This window comes from Chrysochloris asiatica, unplaced genomic scaffold, assembly GCF_000296735.1.
Source record: "Chrysochloris asiatica unplaced genomic scaffold, ChrAsi1.0 scaffold00141, whole genome shotgun sequence".
NCBI classification, from domain to species: Eukaryota; Metazoa; Chordata; class Mammalia; order Afrosoricida; family Chrysochloridae; genus Chrysochloris; species Chrysochloris asiatica.
This window is the reverse complement of record NW_006408659.1, coordinates 1,857,648-1,884,286: the sequence shown is the minus strand read 5'-3', so window position 1 is coordinate 1,884,286 and position 26,639 is coordinate 1,857,648. Positions and strand designations below refer to the sequence as shown.

Below are 26,639 nucleotides of genomic sequence, written 5' to 3'. Positions count from 1 at the left end.
TTTTTCAGCTTGAGAAATACTAAGCGTGTTTTTCACTTTTGATTTTCTAATTCTGAGTTTTTGAACATTTCATTTAATACTTGATTTTGCCTTCTTGAGCTACCCCTTGAAAACTTCTGTTCAGTGTTTTAACTTCCTCATTTCTTCCATTTTCTTTTAGCATCTTTGTACTGGATGGGAAATTTCAGAGTCTCTTCTGACATACATTTTGGTCTTTTCTTTCTTGTCTTCTTCATGACCTTTTACTTTCTTCCTGTATGATGTTCTTGATGTCGTTTCTCAGCTCTTCTGGTCTTTGGTCATTAGTGTCTAATGTATCAAATCTGTTTTTGAGATGGCCTCTAAATTCAGGTGGGATATGGTCAAGGTTGTACTTTGGTTCTTGTGGAGTGGAATTGTTTTCATTTTCTTCAGTTTTAGTCCAGAGTTCTTCAAATCTGAGATATCTTGAAAAAAAAGTCCTGGAAATCTGCTTTTAAAATGTCATAGCCCTAAAATTGCTATGGAACATAGCTCTCCTCTGCATACATTGGTTCACCAGGAGACCTATTGGTTCTGTTTTTCTAGAGCACCCTGATTAGTACAGCACCTGAGTAAACTATGATACACTCTAAAGAGCTTGTTAGAAGAGACAGAGGATGTAATTGACCAGGGCCCAAATTTAAGGAGTGCCTTGGGAAGCTATAATAATCACAGCTAAATTTAAGGCCATCAATACAAAGAAGTTGATAGACTTGAATGTGTGTTTCACTCTTGTTGATGCCAGTGGACCCTGTTTGAGTCACATTGGGATACCAAAGTAATAATACCCAAGGAGATGGTCAATCCAGTTATGAGGATAGTGAAGACATACAGTTGATGAGTATGATGAGATACACCCTTCTCTTCAAAGAGGTTTTGCAGCAATGAATCAGTCTTATGAAGTGGCAGGTGAGAAAAAATGTTTTGCTGGAGACATATGAAACCTGCAACCTGCAACCTTTGAACTCAGTTGTGTGTTTGGTGTGCTGGACTGTTTACAAATGATAATTTGCACATCTGCCACTACCAACTGCTCTGAAAGGGATCACATTGGTTAGAGCAGGGAAAATTGTAGAAGAAAATAAAAAAAATCATAAAAATGATCAGGCTTATGAGTTGAATAGAGTGTGGTGGAACCCCTGAGACTATGACCCTTAGTCACCCTTCAGGTCTGGAAGTGGTCTTTCCTCCATTACTCAATTTCCACCCAAGTAATAAACAGGGAAACAATAACATTAGTGAGGTATGCACACTGTAGAATACGAAATCACTTGAGATCAAAAGGGCAGCATTTACCCAAGAACAAAGTTCAGAAAGGTTAGGAAAGAAGGAAGAATGGAAACAAAACAGGAAGGAATTGGGACATGTGATGTTTCATTGTGGGAATCACAGTAAAAGACATGGAATAAAATGTGGATGAACTGTTGAATGGAAAACTCATCTCCTCTGTAAATCTTCACTTAGATTACAATAAAATGAAACAAAACAAAACAAACTGCATCCCTCAGAGGTTTATCTGAAACAGGGTCAATCCCAAACCACCATCTTAAATATAATTTATTTTCCCTGGAATTCATAATCTTTGAATTATTTGAAACTGGCTTAAAGGTTCTTCACTGGTCAACTCTCTCTGAGCCCTAGTCACTATCTGAAAAAAAATCACTGTTGACTCCTAACACTTTGGTTTTGAAATTCTAGAGCCAACTGGAATATGCTAGATGCTTTTCTACTTCTCCAGGGAGGAAAGCTGGTATGAGAGAATGATTTCTTAGTTCTTAGACAACTAAGTCTTAAATCTTGTTGCTGTTGTTCTTAAGTGCCATCAAGTCGGTTTTGACTCATAGTGACCCTATGTACAGTTTCCAAGGAGAAATGGGTGGGTTATAACTGCTGACCTTGTGGTTCAAACTGACCTTGTGGTCTAGTGCTTATCCTACAGCGCCACACTAGAACTCCAAGTCTTAGATCTTAATCAATCTTAAATTCAAATTCTGGTTCTGTCAATTGTCAAATGTGTGATCTTGAGCAAGAAGAGACTGTTTGTTCTCTCTGTGAATCGTACCTTTTTCAGACAGTCACATTAGCACCTACTTACACAGATAAGATAAAATATGAAGAACTTGACAGCATTGTCACTCTCCTTTCCCTTTTAGAACCCTCGGTTTCCTGGAAATCAAGTACAGATGTCATTTACAAAGGTGCTAGGATGGTGCTCAATCTTTAGTATACTTAAGAAATATATCTGGATGTCTAGCTAATTGTGGATTTCCTTCTAGTAGGTCTATAAAAGGAGTCCTGATGTGTCCCTGTAGGATAATCACTGTACCGCAAGGTCAGTTTCAACCACAAGGTAGGTGGTCATAACCCACCAGCCACTCCTTGGAAATGCTCTACAGGGTCCCTATGAATTGGAACCAACTTGACAGCACTTAACCACAACAAGAGGTCTGGGATAAGCAGCCCTGGTGGAACAGTGGTTAAAGCACTTGGCTGCTGGCCAGAAGATCAGCAGTTGATGAGAAAAAGGAGAAAGTGCAGTAATTTCATTCTGTAAAGACTTACAGCCTTGGAAACCCTGGGGGCAGTGCGACTCTATTCTGTAAGGTGTTATTCCTCAGAATTGACTTGATGGCAGTGGGTTTTGTTTTGTGTTGTCTTTTAGGTCTGGGGTGGAGTCGGAGATTTCACATTTCCATCAGCTCCCAGGTAATGTGTACTAGGCTGATCTTCAGGCTGCACTTTGAGTAGCAAGGGGTTAGATATTTTCCCACTCAATAAGGCCCTTATTAAATAACTATTAGAGGAAACTCTGGATGATCAGTTTAAGAATTTTGAAGTCCAAATTGTGTTCTTTAGCACAAAATTTCTTCTTGTGCTCTGGATCTACCCTGGCTTTGCAGGGCAAATCAATTGACGAGTTGACTGAAGAAAATTAGAAAACACAATGTGTTTCAGAGAAGTTATCCCTTAATAACTTATTAAGGATATGAAATAAAAATCAAAAGGCACCATGACAAAGGGAGAACTCTAAGAGACAAGAAGAGCTATCTGAAGCTCCCCAAAGGTAGGAGAAAGGTCCACCCTTAGAAACATTTGGAGGAACTGTTTGGTTTGTAAATCACATTTGCCTTATTCTTAAGTCCCTCCAGAATATTTGTTTGTACAAACTAAAATAATGTTATGTGTTTTCTTGGTGGGGTTGGATGAGGTGTGGTTGTGTGACCTGTGCCTACACCAGCAGGAATCTGCCAGTGAAGGTGTTGGCAATAACAGTTCAGCACTTTCATAAATGTCCCTTTGTTTTTAGATAGTCTACTATGACTCAGGGGCACTTAACAACAACAACAACTACAGACTGGGAGTACTGGTGTGTGCTGTAGAATAAACACTGAACTGTAAATTGCAAGGTCAGTGGTTCAAACCCACCAGCCACTCCACTGAAACCCCATACAGGTTGTTATGTGTCGGAACCCACTTGATAGCATTTAACAACAACAACTACAGAGTGAAACTTTCTAGGGACAGTAACGAACATTGCCTCAAATCAATGGAGGATCAGCAATCTATTCTATACCTACAAAGCTCTCCAATGTTTTCTTGCACTTGCTATCTCGATCCATGTCCAATTAAGGCACAATAAAGGATTCCTGGTGTGGCACTGTTGTGGTTGTTAAGTGCCGTCAAGTCAGTTCCAACCCAAGTCAGTTCTGACCCTGTATAGGGTTCCTGAGGAGCAGCTGGTGAGCTTGAACTGCCGACTTTGTGATTCAAACAGACTTTGCAGTCCAGCGCATTAACCCACAGCGCCAAACCAGAAGTTCAGTGTAGTGCTGTAGTATAAGCAAATTATATTATTTGTTACTTACACTTCATTCCCAGCAACTTGTTAATTTTATATCAAAGGGTATTAATGAGTTTCTGGAAGGCTGGGGTAATGCTAAATGAATGAATGGAACATACAGTGATGATTTATTACAGGTATTTTGAGGAATAGAAGAGAGGTATAGTCAAGCTTCATGACTCCAAAGTGCTTACAATTTAAGAAGAGTTCATACAGATTGTCACTGGAGCCTCATCCTGGCCAAGAATCATAGTAACAAAAAATACACACCTCTTGTCATCAAGGCAATTCTGACTCATAGTGACCTTATAGCACAAAGTTTCCAAGGCTAACCTCTTTATGGAAGCAGACAGATGTCGTCTGTGGAGCAGTTGTTCTGTTTGAAGCACTGACCTCAGTTTAGCAGCTTAGTGCTTAATTGCTGTACCACCAGGACTCCTTGGCAGAGAATAATAAATACCTTAATATATTCTCTAGGTAATAAAGACACTCACCTGGTATGAGTAACTATATCTGTCAAGGCACCGCCTTCTAAAAATTCCATGACTACCCAGAGTTCATCACTGACAAGATAGCTGTTGTACATGTCAACCACATTGTCATGGTGGTAATCCCGCATTATGACAACCTGGACAAAAAGGAAAGACAGCTTTTAAAATGGGAATGTGAAATTTGATATATATATATTCCTTTTCTTTTCTTTTTGTGGTCACACATTCATTGGTAGTACTATTGATTGGTTGGCAAGTACGGACTGTACAGAATGTATTCAGTAATCTATAGATAAAAAATGGCATCAAGGATAAGAAGTATACATAAAAGGAATCAAGTTAGTAAATTTGGGAGAAATTAAGCAGGCCCACTGGACATTAGAGAAAGAGAGACAAAAGGAGTTGGAGGGCAGAGAGAATTTTGGAAGTTTTGCATTCACAAAGGGAGGGTTAGCTCGTTGCCAAAGGGGAATACGATCAGATTCTTCAGAATGTACTCTCCATACCAATTGTTGATTACCGTGGCAAGAGTCCCCACTATAGGGCAATAGTCCCATAAGAAAATAATGTAAACCACTGTGGGGGCAGGGCCACATAAGGCCACTCAAGGCTTTCCTTGGGAGAAGGTCTGAGTTGTCAGACTCGACTCAAAACAATTTCTGCATACTTTTGAGAGAACATTCATGGATTTCTCTGAGAGTTAGGAGATGTGGCTTGTACATATTTGGCTAAAGACCAACAGAGTCTCATACTTTGGAAAACTGACTTGGTACATTTGGGATTTTCAGCTTTCCCATCCACACAAGATCATCTGTCTCCTCAAGACTCACATAAAACTATGAAAGGGCTGTTACTCAAAAATGCTTTGTGTTTCCTGGACACATGTTTCCCCATCCATGTGTGCTTTAGAATGTTCAGCTGATACGTACCATTAAGAGGCAAATACAAAGGTGAAAATACATGTATGACAAGCATAATGAAAAGGGTTGGTTATTTAATAAAGAGTGAGCCAAATGCACCATTTACCTCATTAAAAAGCAGTTCTCGTCTTTGTTGCTTTCGGAGGTCCATTTTCTTCACAGCCACTTGCTTCCCTGTGTGTTTCTCAGTGGCGATGCACACAATACCGGTTGACCCTTCCCCTATTTTGATGAAGTTGTCCAAGTATTCCCTGGGGTCTCCTGGGCTGACCACCAGTTGCAAGGCAGCCCGAAACTGTTCGTGGGACACCCTGGAGGGCTGCTGGTCTGAGGAGGAACTCCAGCTGGGTGGAGGGTAGGTACTGGATGAGATACTCAGAGAGCTCAGGTAAGAAGCTGTGGAGATGTACTGTGAACTGGTCTGCAGAGAGGGGTGGTGGTACAGAGTGGCTTTGTGGTACCCAGATGGGTACTGGTGGCTGCTTGGAGAGTAGCCCGCTTTGCTTTGACTTTGAGGTAGCTTGGTGGGGCCCCTGGGGTAGGTGTCAGACCCGGACAGTGGAGGGCTGAAAACCATCTGTGCCCGGTCATAGTCCACCTGTGAAGAATGACAGACTGGATTTGAATGTGGACTAGCCATTTGACAGTGAGTCAACCTACAGCTGGGTCAAACGACACTTACCTGGTGAGGTGACACGATCTCTCCTGCTATCATCATTTCTTGACCCTTCCAACCTCATCATCCAGCCTCTCCACACTTTCTTCCCTTGTCCCAAATAAATCTCCAGAAGTATACCAAGACCTCAACTTCAATGCAAATAGTGGCGCTTGTTGAGCATATTCATAGTTTAAAATTTATCACAAGGGGAGAAGTACTGAATACTTTATAGAGAAAATAATGACTCAAAATTAATGACCTGGTTATGAATGTTAGCAATTCCAAGAAGGACAGCCATTTCTCAACAGTTTAATGACTTTTCTGTTATTGTTTGCATTTTAAGAAAATTATATGGTGTAGGAGTCTTACCATGTCTGATTCTTTACCACATTGTTGGTAAAGAATTCAGCTGTCTTGTTGCTACTGAGGATCATTTTATGTATTATTTACCTATTGCTATAAAATGAAGATGAAATAAAATGTCTTTCCAGGAAAAATAGTCATTTTATTCATACAGCAAGCAGGGAGGGGCAAGTGGTAATATTTTAGATAGAGGCTTCAGGCAGGGTATCTCTGATGGAGTGACACATGAGATTTCTGAGTGAAGGGAGGGAGGAACCCTTTGAGGATCAGAAGGAACCGGCCTCCAGGAAGAGGGGACAGCAGGTGCAAAGCTTACAGTGTGGCTGGAGCAGAGCAGGATGAGCAAGGGCCAAACTGGAAGGAGATGAATTAGTTTGGTAAGAGAGAACTGAATCATGCAAAGACATTGACTGGATCTGATTCTTAGTTTCAACAGAAACCAATTAGAACATTTTGAAGATAAGAGTTGCATGGCCTGCCTTCAGTTAAGGCTTCCTTGGTCTGCTGTTTGAAGAACTGACTATAGTAGGGCAAGAGAGATGCAGAAAAACCAGTTATCCGATTCCTACAATAGGCACACTGGTGGCACAATGGTTAAGCTTTTGGCAGCTAATCATTGGGTCTGCGGGAGAAAAGACCTGGTGATCTGCTATGAAGTTTATAGCTTGGTAAACCCTCTTGGGGCAGTTCTTCTATGCCATGTAGGGTCACTATGTCTGTTTTTTTTTTATTGTATATTAATTCATTACACTATATATTAATTTATTAAGGTAGTAGCTCATATACAAAATATCTCTATATGTAAGGTGCCCTCAAAAAAGTTCATGGGAAAACTCCATTATCTTTTCATTTTCCATGAATTTTTTTTAAAAAAAGTTTTATTGTGAATTGAGTGATAGTTTACATGGGAGAACATTGGTTTTACATTCATCATTTCATTCCGATGATTCCAATCTCCTCTGTGCATCATCATTCAACAGTATTTACTTCTACTCTCTCTGTTGTTGTTTTTTAAATTTTATTACTGTGTGTAATGTGTGGGGGCGGTATACACAAAAACACTCAGGAATATATAGTCATTTAAACAACCAAAGGGCCCATTTTGTAAGACTGCCTTCTGGCCACCACCACCTGGCCACCAGCACACAACCTTTCTCTTTCCGTGAACCTAGGGTCCTCAACTGCTCTAACTCTCCTTGTCCTCATCTCTGCCTCCATCTCTGGGGTCACTGCTTCTCTGGATAGGGTCCCACATTCAGCTCATGTTCTTCTCCTTTGATAGTCCTAGAGTCCTCTGTTCCTGGTCTGTAACATTAACTACTCCCCTCTTTTTGTTACAAAACTTATACCTTTACAGTTGTGACAGTGGCAATTAGTCATGATAACAATTGCTCGCTATTGAATCATAAAATCTTATCCTCATCTCTTTTCACCAGACCAATCTAGACAAGATGAATACTATTCAATGGGGATTTTACCTTCTGCCATATATTCTGAAACTAAAGACCCTCTTAAAAACTTATAAGCCAGTCACTTCAAGCCTTTACAACACCCCCATTTTAGGTAGCCGATTTTTAAGTTGCCCATCCCTATCAGCCCTATATACAGAGGGGATAGGATTAGGATCACTACCAATGCTAGTCCAATTAAGTGATGACAGTGACTTGGTCAAAGCTGATAACAGCTGACATTGAGAAGAGTGGTCAAATTCAGTACAGATTTTGAAAGCAGGGACCTTATGGATTGATATGCATAATGTTAACAAAGGAAATGATGGTTCCACAGTTCAAAACCAGCGTTAAAAAGGTGTCAAAATGTTGCCAAATGGCCCCGTGTGTGTGTGCATGTATGCATGCATATATATGTCTGTATGTGTGTGTAATAAAGCAGAATCATTTCTAGCTGAGAACCACTGCTTTAAAAAAGGAAAGTGACATTGACAGAGATAGATATTGTAGGCGATGAATGGACATGACTGAGGCACCAACAGTGTCCACTACACCCAGCAAAGAGCCTCTATCACCCATGTGCACCACTTGGGCATGGGCCGTGACCAACCTATGTTTGCTATGTTCCTATTTTCTTGTTGGAGGATCGGGGATGGTGGTAGAATCCTTTGTTAAAGGACCTCATGCTTTACCTAGTCTTTTAGGGAGACATTTCAGAGTTGGGAAGACTTTTTCATGCTTTTGAACTCACATACCAAGGGGTCATAGTATTATGCATTCACACAAGGCAGCAGAGACCTATAAAAGGGAAAATATGTCCCCCTGTGTCTAAATGGCTTTTAAATAATTGTAAATACATGCAAATTTCTTACCAACTAAGAACAAATATAATTGAGAATAACCAAAATTGGCAAAGATGTGTGTAAAAGGGGAATTTCGTCAGTTTCTCAAGGGGACCCAGCAAACAGCATCCTAATCTGATTTAAAGAATGGGTTGAGATGATTTAGGGAAGGAAGAAGAGGAGGTCATGTTAAGCAGGGACAGAGGCATGGGAACCGGTGAAAGAATTATTAGATATGACATTAAACATGGGTTCTAGTAATCCCTCCCTAGAAGGGATCAGGAAGGAGCTCAGCCACTCCCGGAATGACTGAGGTCAGGGATGGGAGTATATTGTACAGAAGCTGTCACTTTTGTCTCCTTGCCCAGGGTAGACAGCACTAATTAAGCATCACACTATTTTCTGCAAGACTTTGACACAGCATACCCATGAGTACCGAGAAGGTATTAAAAAAAATTGTTGATTTTATTTCAATCTCCTTCTTAACAAGGTGGCTCAGGAAGTCTTTACCACTAATGCGTGGAATAGCATTTACTTGCCCTCCAAGAACCACAAGGATCGAAATCTGCTTTAATATTACAGCTACTGGCCACAAACCACATTTAAAACTATATGTGGCTAGTGACTATTGGCCCAGGTACCAGGCAGTGTAGGTACAGAATATATCCACTACTGCAGAAAGTTTTATCAGGTAGCACTGTTGTAAGTGATTAATTGCTTCTATGTAAGGAGCTCTGGTAGCGTAGTGGTTACGAATCGGGCTGTGAACCTTAAGGTCAGCGGTTTGAAACTACCAGCTGCTCTGCGGGAGAAAGATAAGGCTTTCTACTCCCGTAAAGATTTACACCCTCGGAAACCCTATACAGGGTCGCTATGGGTCAGAACCGACTCGAAGGCACTTAACAACAACAACAACAATGTAATACATTCATTTGTGAATTCATTCAGACCACAGATTAATATTTGAGCAGCTATATTGTGCTAGGAAGGAGCTCTGGTAGCGTAGTGGTTACAAATTGGGCTGTGAACCGCAAGGTCAGCAGTTCGAAACTACAAGCTGTTCCATGGGAGAAAGATGAGGCTTTCTGCTCCCGTAAAGATTTACAGCCTCGGAAACCCTGTACAGGGTCGCTGTGAGTCGGAACCGACTCCACAGTACATAACAGCAACAACAACAAATGTGCTAGGAGTCCTGGTGTGGCACTGTAGGATAAGTACTCGACCGCAAGGTCAGTTTGAACTGGAAGGTTGACAGTTCAGATCCACCAGTCACTCACTCTTTGCAAACCCTATACAGGATGTTATGGGTTGAAACTGACTAGATGGCACTTAACAACAATGTGCTAGGCACCGTTTCCAGTGCTTGGGATTAGAATCCAATAATAATCAAAATAGATGATATTTGACTCTATTGACCATCCCAGAATTTGCATTTAGATCATGGTACAGATGTTGGGTTTTGTTTGGGTGAGATGGGAGCCATTGCTGAGGAGACTTATGTGTCCTGATTCTCTTTGGCTTTGGGAGAAGAGTGAAAACAGGGATGCAAGTTAGGTTTCTGCACTCAATGTGGGCTGAGAGTATGGTAATTGCAGTAGATGGGGTGACAAATGGTGGGATCCAAAGAAGGGTCTGAAAATAGAGATGGCGATTTGCTGATGGATTGAATGAAAAGTCTGAAAGAAAGGAGTCAAACATGAGATACAAAGATTTTGGCTAAAAGATATAAAGAATACAGGGACAGGAGCCCTTGTGGAGTATGATAACCAAATTCCAAGGGAGCTCCCAATAATCCTGCCTCCTAGAGCTTATATCCTAGTGTAGTCCCCTCCTGCATTATATCAGACTGATTTGTTGTGGTCAATAGAATACAGTAGAAGTGATGGGGAAAAACTAGGTCATAAAAGACATTGTAGCTTCGTTGCTGTCTCTCTTGAATCACTCCCTCTGGATTCCCCCTGCTGTCATGTTTTGAGGACATTCAATCAGTTCTATGGAGAGGTCCATGTGGTTTGAAACTGAAGTCTCCTGCCAAGAACCTTCTGACCCCAATCATGTAAGCAGTCTTGGAATGGTATATTCCAGCTTCAATCAAGCGCTGAGGTAGTTGTAACTCTGAGTAATATCTTGACTGCAAACTCATGAGTGATCCAGGCAAGAATTGCCCAGTTACACGGGGGAAGGATTGCATGGAGGGGACTGTAACCATGGCAATGAGATGATATACGATGGAATGAATGTAAAAGTAATATTCTCCCATGTAAACTATCACATAATTCACAATAAATCATTAAAAAAAAAAAAAAAAAGAATTGCCCACCTGACCCGCAGAAATTGTGTGAAAGAATAGGTATTTGTAAGTGATTACTTTTTGGGATAGCTTGTTCAATAGCAATAGATAGATACCCAATGTTGTTCTTGTTGTTGAGTGCTGTTACGAGTCAGTTCTGACTCATAGGGACCCTGTAAAGGGTTTCCAAGGAGCAACTGGTACATTTGTACCTTGTAGTTAGCAGTCCAGTGCTTATCCTACAGTACCACATTAGGCCCCTGAGATAACTAATACATGGGAGAAAGCCAAGAGTTCTGTATTAGCCATGTTAAGTTTGTGAGAGTTGCTAGCCATTCATTTGGCAATGTTGCATGGACAATTGCACACATCCTGAGTTCATGGAAGAGATAAGTCTAAAGCTATTAATCTGAGAGTCATCAGTTTGGTAGTGGTGGTGGTTATGTGCCATGGAGTCAGTTCCAACCTTGAGGCTGTAATTCTTTATGGAAGCAGAAACCTCATCTTTCTCCCTTAGAGCAACTGGCAGATTCAAACTGTGGATTGCAGGCCAACTCGTCGTAACCCACTATGCGACCAGTTGGTATTAAAATCTATGATGCAGAATGTGTAAAAGAAAGTATAAGGACTCCAACATGTATAAAGTAGAAAGAAGATCTTGCTAAAAGAGGCAGAGAAGAAAACAAAGGGAGCTGTGTGTCGTGGAGTCCCATGAGGACAGTATTTCAAGAAGGAAGGAGTGACAAACTGTGGTAAATGCTACTGATAAGTGAAGTAGGATGGAGCATACTGCTCACTGGATCTGGCAATATGGCGGGTACTTGAAGCAGGCAGGTGTCTTGAGCTCCTGATCCATCACATCACACAGATGGAGGCCTACTATATCATATCAAGGAGCAAGGTCTGCACATAGTGAGCCTGCTACCATGGCAACATTCTCAGTTCTTCTGCACTGTTCATTGGCTCTGAGATGATTGTGCTGCCTGCTGCGCATGCTACCCATGCAGTCCTTCAGAGTCTTGTGAATTTCCTGATTCAGACAGCCTCAGAACCAACCTACAGAAACCAGGGTAACTGATAAGCCAGGGTGCTGCCCTGGTTGCAGAGTCTGTAAAAGTCATATGCAGGGTTGAATTCTGACTCTGTATGGCTTTAGTCAAATCAGTTAGTCTCTTTGAGCTTCAGCTTCTTATCTGCAAAACGAGGAAACCATTTTATTTTTCTTGCATGACTTTTGAGAAGCTTAACGAATGGCAACCTAGTCCAGCATTTAAAAGAGCAAACTCTGGGTTCGTAAATGTTTTTCTTGTCATATGTGAACTGTATGACGTTGGGCGAGTTGTTTTACTACCTCCTTTTTTTTTCCATCTATAGAATGGTCATAAAAATAACATCTCATTAGGTCATTATGAATTTTAAAGCACTAATTTTACATTTATTGAACAGTGGCTGGTAAATAAATATTGTTGTTGTTGTTAAGTGCTGTTGAGTCAGTTCTGACCAATTGGGACCTTGTATAAGGTTTCCAAGGAGCAGCTGGTTAGCTTGCACTGCTGACCTTGTGGCGCAAAGCAATTTTGCAGTCCAGCGAATTAATCCGCAGTACCACACAATAAATATTAGGTGCCTTATTATTATATAATCCTAGTACAATGCTTATTAAATAGAGTCCTGGTATGGTGCTGTGGGTTAATGCGCCAGACTGCAAAAAGCCATTTGAACTGCAAGGTCGGCGGTTCAAGCTCACCAGCTGCTCTTCAGAAACCCTATACAGTGTGCCATGGGTCAGAACTGACTCGACGGCACTTAACAACAACACACTTATTAAATAAATTATAACTACAATGTTGATTAAGTTGGATAGCATTTATGGAAGATATACAATGTGCTGTGGTGATGGTGTGCCATGGAGTTGGTTCTGACTCTTAGTAACCCTGCAGGGTGTTTCTGAGGTTGAAAGGAGCAGAAAGCCTCATATTTCTCCCATGTAACGGCTGGTAGTTTCAAACTGCTGACCCTGAGATTAGCATCCCAATTTGTAACCACTATGCTTCCAGAGCTCCTTATACAATGTGCTGGTGGTAAATACATTAATTCTCAAAACAACCAGGAAAGCTTTTTAATGGTAATACAACAAGCATTGTTTTATAATCAAAATGTTGTATTTAAAATCAACCTGATGTTTTTGGCCTCTGAGTTCCTGGATTTATGCTGTGGTGTTGTTGCTTCTGCTGCTAAGAGCTGTAGAGTTGGTTCTGACTCATAGTGTCCCTGTATAGGGTTTCGGAGGAGTAGCTGGTGAGTTTCAAGGCTGACCTTGTGGTTTAAAATGATGTTGCAATCCAGTGCGTTAACCTACAGTGCCACACCAAGTTACACAAGGAAAACTGTATGTGTGGAAGGAGATAAATATCAGAGCTAATCAGACATTTAGGTTCCCTGATTGATGCAAGTGGGTAAGCCCTCAAGGTACTAGTTGAAAAGTTTAAAAACCCATGTAGAGGTGACTTGGAAAACAGGCCTTGAGATCTGCTTCTGAAAGCACAGCTTTGAAAACTATGTCTATTCTGCAGACAAAGGGTGGCCAGGAGTTGGGATCGACTTGATGACAGCTAACAAGTTAGACAATTGGGTTCTTCCTTTAAATTAAGCTCCAGATTAGTCGAGTCCAGGCTAGTCCACAAAGCTAGGGTGTGATCAGGGTATCTATGACTTGTATGTTTGAAAGTGTATCCTGGGAGCCATCATATGCAATGCAAACTCTCATCTCCCCGCATCTTCTTTGAGGATGTGTTCTTGTACTTTAAGTGAATTCATTTCTCAGGAGCATTTATAGTTGATCTCTAAAGATATATTAAAATTACAAAAGCTGCATCCTATAGGACTTTGAAATGCTGCTTCACACCGCATACAAGAACCACTTTTCTTCCTTATCACCTGTCAGCAGAATGATCAGCATCCACACCAGCAGCAGGCATATGAATTTGAGACTGCTGTCTGCACAAAGGGACAATTTCCAGTTAAAGATGGAATGCAGACTTGTTTGCTGAGAGTGAAACATTTTTGAAATGAGGTCTTTGAGACAACATGGAGCTATTGTCTTTCATGGCTGCTGGTAAGAGATGGGATTGTTAAAAAAAGCCATCTATGAGGAGTACCATAATCACAGGAAACAATTTTCAGGATGAAACTCTGGATGAATTGACTGTTAGCCTAAGATGAAGGACTTGCCTTCCCTTTGGTATCCGGTATCCATCAGCTCCAGGAGAGGAGGTGAATTAGTTGTTGTCTTGGGACTGGACCATGATCCTCAGTTGGGTCTTAGTGACTGAACAGTGAGCTCCGTGATGGTGGTTATCACTGGCCCATGTTTTCAGGATAGCAAAATCATTTTATCGGTGAGTAGTGGTTATGAATCCGGCTGCAAACCGCAAGGTCAGCAGTTTGAAACTACCAGCTGTTACGCGGGAGAAAGATGAGGTTTTCTGCTCTCGTAAAGATTTACAGGCTCGGAAACCCAGTACAGGGTCGCTGTGAGTCAGAACTGACTCCATGGCACATAACCACCACCAACTACCAAATTGAGCCTTAGGGAGGTGAAGCTGCCCCAAAGGAATCCAAGGCAAAATGGTTCCATACTCCCATGAAGAATACATATCCCAAATCTTCTGCAGGCCCACTGGGAGGCTATCCAGATGCCCCAGCTGTTCCACACACTGGTACCACTGGTCTGCTTTCTTGCCTGCCTTGATATTTCTACCATAGTTATCATCTCATGGTCTTTATAAATCAAGGTTGAGTCACTTTCTTTCCTAAAACACATGGACATTTTACTGAGAGTCAATGTAAGTTCCTTCCATTAAGCGAGTGCTCCATTAGAAATCTAACCTTTTGGGAATACTAGTGTAATAATAATTATAATAATGATGTCCGATATTGATGGTGTCCTTTCTTTGTGCCTAGAATTCTTCTAGGAACTTAAGGTACATTATTTCATTAAATCTCAAATTTCTCAATGTGATGCTATTACTGTGTGCTGTCAAATCAGTTCTGACTCAAAATGACCCTGTACAGCAGGCATGGGGAACCTTTTTTCTGCTAAGATTGAAAATATCACTCGTGGCCCATACAAAATTATCAACTAAAAAGTTAGCCTGCTATATTTGGTCAAACATTTAATTATCTCACCCCAAAGGAGCTCTGATAGTGTAGTGGTTACGAATCGGGCTGTGAACAGCAAGGTCAGCAGTAAGAAACTACCAGCTGATCCGTGGGAGAAAGATGAGGCTTTCTGCTCCCATAAAGATTTACAGCCTCAGAAACCCTGTACAGGGTCGCTATGGGTCTGAACTGACTTGACGGCACTTAACAACAACAACAATGTGATAACTGGAGTCCTAGTGTAGTGCTATGGGTTAATGTGCTGGGCTATAAAGTTGGTTTGAACCACAAGGTTGGTGGTTCAAACTCCCCAGCCGCTCCTCAGAAACCCTATACAGGGTTGCTGTGGGTCGGAACCGACTTGACGGCACTTAACAACAACAACGACAACATGATGGCTGGAATTGTGTGGTTGCCCTGACAAGGCCACTCCAAGTGATTTCTCAAGTCTATACATCAGGGTTGGGGAACATATGGCCCAGGAAATCAGTTTGTAATTATTTAATCAGAAAGATTTCAATTAAATGATTAGAAATGTTCAAGAGCCATGATCTTGCGGTTACCAGTCTAGTTACAGATAAGGAGAATTTTTTTAGGCACAGGACTTTCAGTATATCATGGAGAGATCCTAAAGAAATAGAGCTGGAACTCAAATCCAGGCAGTGTCATTGTAGAACTTGGACCCTCAATAAATGCACGGAGATGTGCTTCAGTAATGAGAGGAGAATGTGGCTAAAGCAGTGGCAGGCTCAGTGTACAGTGATAACTAAGGGGATAAAGTCGGGTAGTGTGTTTCATTTGGGGCCCAGATGTCTGAACAGCCTGGAGCACAATGCAAGAATTAGGGCAGAAAATGATGGATGACAATGCCTGGAGTAGGGAGATGGAAGAGGAATTAGGGGATGAAAAAAACATATACTTGGTATAAAATGCACTCAAAGGAGTACTCATCATAGAAAATTGAATTTATTGCCTATGTACATAATTCAGTCTTTCCATTTTTGTTGTGGCCTGAGCAGAATATTGTTATAACCATGACTTTGAGCTCAAGTTTCTGTGAGGAGGCCCCCTCACCTTCCTACATGGCTCTTGAACTTTTCTCATGATTCAATATTCCTACTCTAAATTGCCTTTCCCATTACTTCCTAATTTTGGAAGTGGGTTGTTGTTGTTGTTAAGTGCCTTCGAGTCGGTTCCGACCCATAGCGACCCTGGACAGGGTTTCCGAGGGTGTAAATCCTTACGGGAGTAGAAAGCCTCATCTTTCTCCCGCGGAGCAGCTGGTAGTTTCGAACTGCTGACCTTATGGTTCGCAGCCTGATTCGTAACCACTACGCTACCAGAGCTCCTTAATTTTGGAAGTGGGTAGAAGAACATAAGTGACAGCTTTGTCCATATATACTATTATATGTGCCTTCATGCCTGTGCAGATGACTTTCCAAGGAGAAAGACTTAAAATATGAAACCATTTCTAGAAACTGATTTACCAATATACTGCTGTTGTTAAGTGCTATCTAGTCGGTTCTGACCCATATCAACCCTTTCCAAGGAGTGGCTGGTGGGTTTGAACTGCTGACCCTGTGGTTAACAGTCTAGTGCTTATCCTACAGTGCTATACCAGGACTTCAATTTACAAATATAGTATACAAAAAAAGGAACAAGTCTGGGACCCAGATGAATTGGATAATTCTCACCTTCTGTGTGGGAGACTTGGATTTGATTTCCAGTTGTCACTGGAAGCTTGCCTGTTGCTATTTTGTTGGAGTGCGCCCCGACTCAGACAAACTATGGAGAAAGGCATGGTGGTCTGCTTCCAAAAATCATCAGTGAAAAGTCTTTGGGTCACAAAGGAGCTGTACACAGAGTTGTGGGCAGCTAATACGTGGCACTCTGGAATAGCACTGGACTGCGAACCACAAGGTCTGTGGTTCAAAGCCACCAGCTGCTCCTTGGAAACCCTCTACGGGGTCACTATGAGTCAGAATTGACTTGGTGGCACTTAACAACAACAAAACAATATCATCATCATCAACAGCAATAACAATGTAGTATTGTATGTGAAGAATTCAGGGTCTAATCATTTAGTGAAACCATAATACAGAGAGGCTGGACCAGCAGAAGACACGGATAGTTAGTATATGAATCCAGTGTATCTTTCCTCATCTGTGCTTCCAAGCATTCCACAAGATTTGTTATCTCCTCTCACACACCTTATTGCCAAGGGCACAAGGGACGGGGAGCAGAGGTGGAAAGCTGCTGGGCAGGAGACAAAAAACAAAACAAAACAAAAACCAAGATACCACAAACGCTTCTTCCCCTTCTTTCTGAAGAAAGCAGTCTTGTGATTTTGCAAACAAGTAATTTCTTAGAAACAAGACCACGGTCTGCATACTTTCAAGAGGGATTTCCATGTGGCACGGTGTAATAAGAGAAGACTCAATCGTCACTTTGCAAATTATTATCCAGACTGTCAAACATCTTAGCTGCAGTTCTCTGAGGACACCAATTGTCACTGAAAATTAGATACATATCACAAAGGATTTTTCTCTGTAAGAATCTTTTAAAATACCAAAAGAAGTATATGCAGTCTTGAATTTCTCTTTTTGAAATGGTTAATGGTACACACTTTAAAAAAATGTTTTCTGACACCTTTTAGCACACCATAAAAATTAATTCCTAAAGAAATGTGCTGTGTTTCATGTCTCTACTCAAACTTGATAAAAAATAAGAACAGAATTAAAGGCTGTATCGTCTAGGAATAAATAGTCTCAGTTAACAACTCAGCTGGACCATCCTCTCCACAATGAGAGCTTCTCCAAGGGTAGGGTCAGACACAGGCATGTGATGTATCAAAATTATAAATAATTATAGCAATGAATTCATTTAATCAATCAATTTCACCAGTGGTACGCTGGGGTGGACAGGGCATAAAACTCCACAGAGCTATCAATTGCTACGATTACAGCTGGCTGTCAGCCAGGATTCCCTTGATCCATGTTAGTTAAATGCACATTAATCTGAATTTGGCAGAGTAATCAAGGACCTAACTGAACTGTGAAATTGAATTCTGCAGTAGAACATCATTGGACCATTTTATGCCAAGGCTGGAAAAGAAAGGCTTGCGGGTGGGGGCGGGGGCGGGGAAGGCGGAGGTGCGGGGAGAAAGGAAAGGAGGAAAAAAATCCTGCGGCAGTATCTATTTGTCACTGTGGCCTTCTGCACTGGTGACAGGGAGGCCGTGGCTGGATCCTGCTGGCAAGGGGGTGGGGAATGCTGAGTATCCCATGAAGGATGGAGAGTCTGTCTTTCCATATCCAACCGAGCTCCAGAGGGGGGAGGCAGCTGGTTCCAGCACTTGAATGTGATGCTCCAATACACCTTTTCAGAGCACAATAAAACAAAGAGAGCCTGCTCATCTCAAAAATGAAAAAGACTGGGTGCTGCTTGCTCAACATAAATCAAAACCTGTTGCTGTTTAGTCAATTCTGACTCATAGCATCTCTACCGGGCAGATTAGAATTGACCGCAGGGTTTCTTAGATGCTGATCTTGACAGAAGTAGACCATCACATCTTTGTTTCATGGCTCCGCTGGTGGGTTTGATCTGTTTCAGTTAGTAGATGAATGTGCCTAACTGCTGTATCACCAGAAATAAAACGGAATCACAGGCTCTAGTATCTGAGCAAGGAAAGGACATTTTAAATTATTCTAACTTAACTCAAAGGAAAATATAATAAGACCAGCCTTGTTTTTGTTTCTAGGAAAGGAAAATAAAAATGCCTATAAGAATTTTGGAAAGAATCACTAACCCCTGCTCTCTGCAGGGATATTTTAGAATGTGGCAATTAGTGGATGGAGTCCCTAAGTAATGCATACTGCTGTTGACTGCAAGGTTAGTGCTTTAAATCCCAGAGATTCCTTGTAAGAAAAGCCTGTCTGTCAGTCTACTTCCAACAGAATCGGCCACTACACTCTGAACACAGCTGTGGTCACTATGAATTGGAATCAACTCAGTGGCAACTGGGTTTTTATTAGGGGATGAAGATGCACTACATTGGTTGACTAAATCAAATATGTATTTGCTCTTGGTTACCCTTCCAGGAGAGTGTTGCAATTCCAATTCTCCTTGCTACCGACAGACAAGAAATGCCCACAAAGAGGATTTCTCCCTACTTGCCCTCAGGAGGGGTGGAAGGCCTGGCCTTGTGTGCACCTCTGTCCTCACGTTTCCAGCCTCTTAGCACTCTGGAAGTGTGGTTGCTGTCCTCAAATTTCCACCATGTCTTTTGGAGTCCAGGATGTTAGGGAAACTCTTCTATCTTCAATTGCACCCTAGTAAACACCGTAGTTGCTGCTCCTGCTGGAGGCAAAAGTAGCCCCGCCACGGTTAGTTTCTTCTGAATTACTTATTTTCATTTCCAAAAGGAGTAGCCCTATCTCATAGCCTATTATATTCACCCTTGACAGATGACAAAGACACACGATCTGCGCCTACATTCAATTTCAGTACAGGAAGCTACCAATGTGCAGTATTATGAGCAGGCCCCAGAGGGACCTAAACAATCAAGGTGCCTCTCCTGATGGTGCTGGTGCTGGGGGCCTGAGATGTAAGCTCAGTTCTGAATGCCAGATACTAGCTGGTTCTCTGAACTGCATGCATAGAAGAAAGCCTTTCACCATATGTGGTTTTTTTTTTTTTTGTTTTGTTTTTGTTTTTTTGCAAGGGCTTGCAATAATCATTACATTGGATTCCTATTTACACATGTTGGGATTTATACGTTATGACAGAAAGCTTGAGGAGTCGTATATTTCTCTACCTTACAAACCATATGGCAAATACACACAGAGAGTTTGGACAAGCAGCTGCTGACCTCTACCAATCAGTAAAGCCTAGTTCTATCAAGAAATGGATATATCTGCAATCAGCAGGCTCAAGTGTACGGCGATTTCAAGCTCCTTCCCCAGCCTTGAATTACTATATCCAATTAGTCCCCTGCAGTTGCTGCTCCAAACTCAAGTATCACAGCACCTATTCCTGACATTCATCTATTGTGTGACAGAGCAAATCACTCTAACCTGAGATCAGTCACCACCCATAGCTCTGTGCCTTTAGGACTGGTGTGTTGCCTCAGGACTTTGGAGGGAGCCAGGATGCAGCTCTAATTTATTTTGTTTTTAATTTAGCAACAGGGAACACTCACCCTAATGATCCAAACACAATTCACTGGAACCACAATAGCATCCACTTTGAAGATGTGTCCATTCATATGCAAGTCAACCCAACCCACTGCCAATGGAGTCAATTCCAACTCACAAAGGCCCTATATAGGGTTTCCTGAATTGTGTATCTTTGTGGGACCAGACAGCCTCAGCTATCTCCTACAGAGCAGCTGGGGTGTTGGAACTGCTGACCTTGCAGTTAGCAGCCCAACGTCTAACCCAAAGGATAATGGAATGTTTCCATCAAAAGAACAGATATGAGAGGTTATACAGAATCCTCTCTGCTATGAGTTTTAATGAACACCCTTAAAGAACTTACATTAAAAATATACATACAAAGGCAATAAACCCATTTTGTTATCAAATGCTTCTCACTTTTCGCTACACCTCCCACTCCCCTATGTCTTTTTTTCTTTCTCTGATTCTCAGATTTTTGCTGCAGTCCATCATGTTGTGCCATATTGTCAATCGGTAACCCATCTGGGTCCTAATGGTCTGAAATGGCTCTTCTGGGATCCACAGTAGGTAAGGAGCTACTGCTTTGTTCTTGGCGCTGTGGCTGAATCCAGGCATCAGTGCCACAAAGAATGTGAGTTACCCACAAAGGAGAATGGAGCATGGCTGTTGTCAGTGCTTTTTCCCTTTATCTTTCTAAGAAAAGCAAAATCATAGCTAAACAGTGAAAAACAATTACATGGTGACCCAACAAGGGAGGTCTGGGAAAGGGGCTCTATTTTTCTTACACTACCCTATCTCTACTCAAAACCCCTTAATATGTTGTCTGTTAGGGGTCACCCAGGCTTCATTCAGTACTGGTCACGTTTACTGCCTGGTGCAAAGGAAGTGGTGGTAGGTATAGTATTGAGGTTGTTTGAAAATGAATGGCAGTTCTTGCTTTCAGGCAGCTACATTTTCCAGTCTTTCTGAGTATTGGAGGCCTTGGGGTTTCTCTTCCATTCTAGAGAGTAGAGTGAGCACTGGGGTGGTAGGATGGGGACCTCAGATCACCTCAGTCTCTAAGGGTTGGCATGACCTGTAGAAAGTCACACAGCTGCTCTGGCCTTCCATGGCCACAACTCTCAAGTGAACACAGTCATACTATTAGCTGTACAAAATGGTTGTGGTGGCAAACTCAGAACTTAGAACTTGTTCTGATGTTGTGAACATACGTAAAAGATTAGACAGAGAGAACATTCTCCTGGCTGGCATTATCAGATATGGCAAACACATTTTTCCAACCAGAAAGATTCCTCGGAGTCAGGACCAACGCTTATTGAATACTTACCTGGGCCATGACCTTTCCATTTATTATTCCCATTTCATTTTCCTGACCAGTTTAAGTAGGTATTGAAATACTCTATTGTACAAATGAGGGAACTGAGACACAGATAAAACCATATAACTATATAAATACATGACATCAAGGAATCTTACTCTAGAACTTGTGCTTTCAGATGTCTTCTGCAAGGTCACACAGGAAGGACACTGAACGAAGAGCTTTAGAAATCTCTACTCTGAATGTTTCTTTGTAACTTGAGGTTCTGGCTTGTCCCCATAAATCACAGTCTGAATAACACTAAGGAACTTCTCACTGTCCTACCATAAACAGACAAAACGAACTGCTCTCCCTTTGCACCAAAATCCACTTGTAAAGTCATCGCTCATGGTGAGGAGTGCCTGCAAAATATAGGTCTGGACCAAGAGGTCTCATGTCCATCATTCTGTCCCTTGGTTTTCTTCTGTAGAAATTGGAATGTTTTGAAACCCATAGACTTTGGAGGCAGATGAACCTGGTTTTGAATTCTGACTCAAACTCTGAAGTTGTTTGACTGCATGTCCTTAGGAAAGTCTATAAAGATTTAACCTCTTTAAGTTAACTTCCTCACTGTAAAACAAAGATGCTCCTGACTTCTTTCAGAGTTTCTGTTAGAATTTAATGGGATAATGTTTGCAAAATATTTATTGCAGTGCCTGGAACAAAGTATAACACTCAGCATCGCAACACAGCCATCATTAGTCTATAGGCTAGGCACACAGCTATGTGCCTATTTCATTGTTAACTTAAAACCATATGAGGTAGGTATGCCCATTTTATTGATCAGAAAGTAGCAGCACAGAGGAGTTTAGTACCAATGTTAGGACTCAGATCAGGTAATGCCTCTCCAGAAATGACCTACTTACTTAACCACCAAAACGTGTTTGATAAATGGCAGCTCTGGAACAGTGGTGGCTCAGCTGGGGGAAAGTCTGCCCTCCATGGACTAGTTGGCAATGGCTGCAGACAGCTGAGGAAGGGGTACTATTTTTATTTATTGAGTAGAGGACAGGGGTGCTGCTAAATAGTCTACAATGCACAGGGCAGTCCCCATAGCAAGGAATTACTGAGCCCACCTGTCAGTAGTATCATGGTTGAGAAATCCTAATTGGAGTGAAACAAGGAGCTTGTTGTGAAGTATGTTGAGTGATTGGAACCCATGGAGTCTCTCCCTGTGCCACATAGAAAGATGAGAAGTAACCTGTGGGGAGGCACCCAATGTCAGGGGAAGGAGTTGAACCTGGAACCATATGGATTTAGAGTTGTACCCTGGCTTGCTATGAGCTCACTGACCAGATGGTTATGAGTCTATCAAAGCCCCTGATTACTCATCTGTACAAGACAAGGGGCCGCGATGCTCCAACTAAGCAGTGCATGTATCTGGCATACAGTGAGTGCCTAATGAGCTGGTGGGAATGTGATTATGTAGGGGGCTTCTCATTTGCTGGAGCCAAACGGAGGAATGGATGTGCTGGGCCAGAACCAACACACAGCTGTCTGGTCCCTTGGGAGCCCAGAATGAACAAAATCCAATAAAAGCTGACGTTGTTTCCAGTCAGTTTCCCTCCCTGTAAGGCAGAAGTCTGGTTGGCAGTGAAGGGTAAAAAGCACTCTCCCTGCACAGCCAGCAGTTTTATAGTTCTGTGTCAGGGAAGGTGCTTTCACGTTTGTTTGCTGTTTGCTAGGCGGTTTTTGCTTGACTTCATTTTCTCCCCAAAAGTCTCATGTGTTCAGCTCCAGCAAAAGATCTTTAAAAGCAGGGAGATGAATGTCAATATCTATAGATTTCATAACATCTTCAATTCTTGTCATACTAACAGGAACATTGTTGTTGTTGTTGTTGTTAAGTGCCGTCGAGTCGGTTCCCACCCATAGTGACCCTGTACAGGGTTTCCGAGGGTGTAAATCTTTACGGGAGTAGAAAGCCTCATCTTTCTCCCGCGGAGCAGCTGGTAGTTTCGAACCGCTGATCTTAAGGTTCGCAGCCCGATTCGTAACCACTACGCTACCAGAACATTAGGTAGATAATATTGGTGCATTTTTACACTGTTGGTTAACATCGGTATTGTTTCATCTATTTCTTCAGGACAACATGCAAGTTAGTGTCAAACACACACATACACTCCATTTCCTTGTTATTATTGGGATGTGAACATCATCCACCACCCTCTAGAATTTTCCAGGAGGCAAAGCCAAACGATCTGAGTCGTGATTGCTATTTCTTCCCTTAGCAGGCAATCCAAATGTGATTGGGTAGATTTTTAAGAGTACAGTTCTAAAGACACCTAAGGCTTTTTAGGGAGATGTTATATTTTTAATCAAGTAAGCATTTAATTACTAACATGCCATCCACCTCCGGACCTCCCACTAAACCTGCTTGTGAATTTCTCATGGCTTCCTGAGAACAAAGAGCAATGATTTGCCTCTTTAAAGTACTGATTATCAGGGTTGACAAACTCTCTCCCTAGAAGTTCCCACTGGTAGATATGCTGTTATGTTATTTTTTATTTCCCCTGAGCTACAGTAGTTTCTGGGTTTGATAAAGTCAGATTTCGGGACACTCTGCCTTATATTTGAAGGTATGTGATGCTGTGGGATAAGCACTGACCACAAGGTCGCTTTGAACCACATGGTGGGCAGTTCAAACTCACCAGCTGCTCGTCAGAAACCCTATACAAGGTCGATATGTGTAGAAACTGACTTGAGGGCACTTAACAGCAGGAAGATGGAGTCAACGAGGAATGAAGTAAATTACCCTCTTCTTTTCTCCCTCTCTCCCTCCTTCCTCTCTGTTTACCTGTCTGCCTTCTTTTTGCCCTCTTTCCTCTTTCTCCTTCCTTTCCCTCTTCCACCTAACTTATAGTTCTGATAGCTGCAGGAAACTCTCGTAGCTTGTACTGGCAAATGAAGTTGAATCCCAGAAATAACATTTACCTCTGGTAGTGTAGTGCTTACAAATCGGGCTGCGAATCTCAAGGTCAGCAGTTTGAAACTACCAGCTGCTCCGCAGGAGAAAGATGAGGCGTTCTGCTCCCGTAAAGATTAACAGCCTCGGAAACCCTGTGCAGGGTCGCAATGAGTTGGAACTGATTCCATGGTACATAACAACAACAACAGTGCACACTGGACTGATAACCACAAGACAAGCAGTCTGAATCTACCAGAGATTCTGGAGAGAAACATGAGGCTTTCTGTTCCTGTAAAGATTTATGGTCTTAGAAACCCTGTACAGGGCCACAATGAGTCAGAACTGACTCTATGGCACATAAGCACCATCACCGTATAATAGAAAATTACTGGGCTGAGACGAATGAATACCATACCTGGATTCTTTTCTTTGTTTTGCAGCCAACTAACAAACAGTAAGTGACTCTCGGGACGTTAATTTCCCTTTCTGTAAAATGGGCAGATGATGACTGGTGGTACTATCAATCAACCCCACAAATTCTAGGGATTAGGCTCATAAAATAAATGAACGAAGCGGGCTGGGAAGGGCCTGAGCTAAACTGGAGAGCCATGGTTCTGCTAGTGGCAGCGGTCTTCACCTTAGTAGATTTCGTCTTCACCTTAGTAGATTTTGTCTTCACTTTAGTAGATTTTGTTTTCAATGCTTTGTGGAATATGGAGTCCTCATGTGGTGCTGTAGGATCAGCACTGGACTGCTGACCATAGGTCAGCATTTTAAACCCACCAGCTGCTCCTTGGAAACCCAGGATCATTATGAGTCGGAACCGAGAAACCCAGAAGTCCAGATTTCCTTGTGAAATCTCTTAATTTGCCTGGAAGCTAGGAATGAATAGCAATGGGCTCAGCCAAATATGTGCGTAAGCCAGCTAGAGGGCCAGGACCGAAACACTGCAGCCAGTGGGCAGAATTTTGCCCATGATCATTCCATGACTACACTCCTTACTTAGTGCAGGTGTTCAAATAAACTCCAAAATACCCAGCTTCTTTACTCTTAGCTAAAACAATCCCCAATGGCCAAAGTCGTAACTAGATTTAGCTGTTGTTGTTAAGAACCATCGAATCAGTTCTGACCCACAGAGACCCTGTATAGGGTTGCCGAGGAGCAGCTGGAAGAATGTGTTAATTCACTTTATTCTAGAATGTTGAGGGGTTCCCTTCATCATGGGACTCAGTGATATACATAGGAAATCGAATAAATGCTTTCATACTTCACCATACATTGCTACTATACAATTGGTTAATTAGATAGAATTTTAACGATTACCTTAATGGGAACACAGGAAGCGAAGGCAGTCTACTAACCTGACTAGTTAACATAGTGTGGGGAGGGTATTGAAAACATTCTCAACATTTGACTCTTAGCTGGAGATGTCTATAGCTGTTTCACTTTCATAGTCAGCTTAGCAAGCCTGCTGATGTTCATCCGCTTTATTGATTGTAGATGGTCAATATTTTTCTTTTACATATAATTTCTCACAAACCCAATCTAAATATCTGCAGACTCATCCATCAAGCCGTTGAGGAGACAGCATATGGCACAAGTGTACACAATGCTGTGCTTGGGAGTCTGTCCCTCTCACACCTGATTGGAGACTACCATGTAACCCATAACCCATCACCAACTGTGTATTTTCAGTTTTGCTGTACAAATGAGGTAGCAGACACATTCCTAAGCCATCATGGAAGGGGTGGGGTGGGGTGGGTGGCTTACACACTCTTCTTTGATATTTTCCAGAAATTTTAGGCTTTCTTGGAAAAAGCTGCGCTTTTATGTTCAGTAGCTTCTGCTACAGTGGTTCTCAAACTTTATTATATCATTGTTGTTAAGTGTCGTTGAGTTGGTTCCAACTCACAGTGACTCCATGTGTGTGTATAAGGTTTCAGAGGAGCGGCTGGTGGGTTTGAATTGCCAACTTTGCAGTTAGTAGTCCAGTGCTTATCCTATAGCATCACACCAGGTATATCACGGAGCAGTCAAATTTCAAAGCACAATTTCAGCAGCTAACAATTTTCTTAAAAATCACTGATAGAGAAATGAAAATTCAACACAGAACAAGAAGCAGATGAAGGAAAAAGACAATCCAAAATCCAGATACTACCCAT

General features: G+C 41.9%; 1 protein-coding gene across 1 annotated transcript in view; it reads right to left on the bottom strand.

The window, feature by feature from the left end:
• PAK7 (p21 protein (Cdc42/Rac)-activated kinase 7) overlaps positions 1-26,639 on the bottom strand; it is a 522,812-nt gene that overhangs the window by 44,323 nt on the left and 451,850 nt on the right. Inside the window, exons 5-6 of the mRNA XM_006870394.1 lie at positions 5,380-5,871; positions 4,357-4,490 (exon numbers count right to left, since the gene is read on the bottom strand). Coding sequence (XP_006870456.1) covers positions 4,357-4,490; positions 5,380-5,871 — 626 coding nt within the window. The remainder of the gene's footprint in view (positions 1-4,356; positions 4,491-5,379; positions 5,872-26,639) is intronic.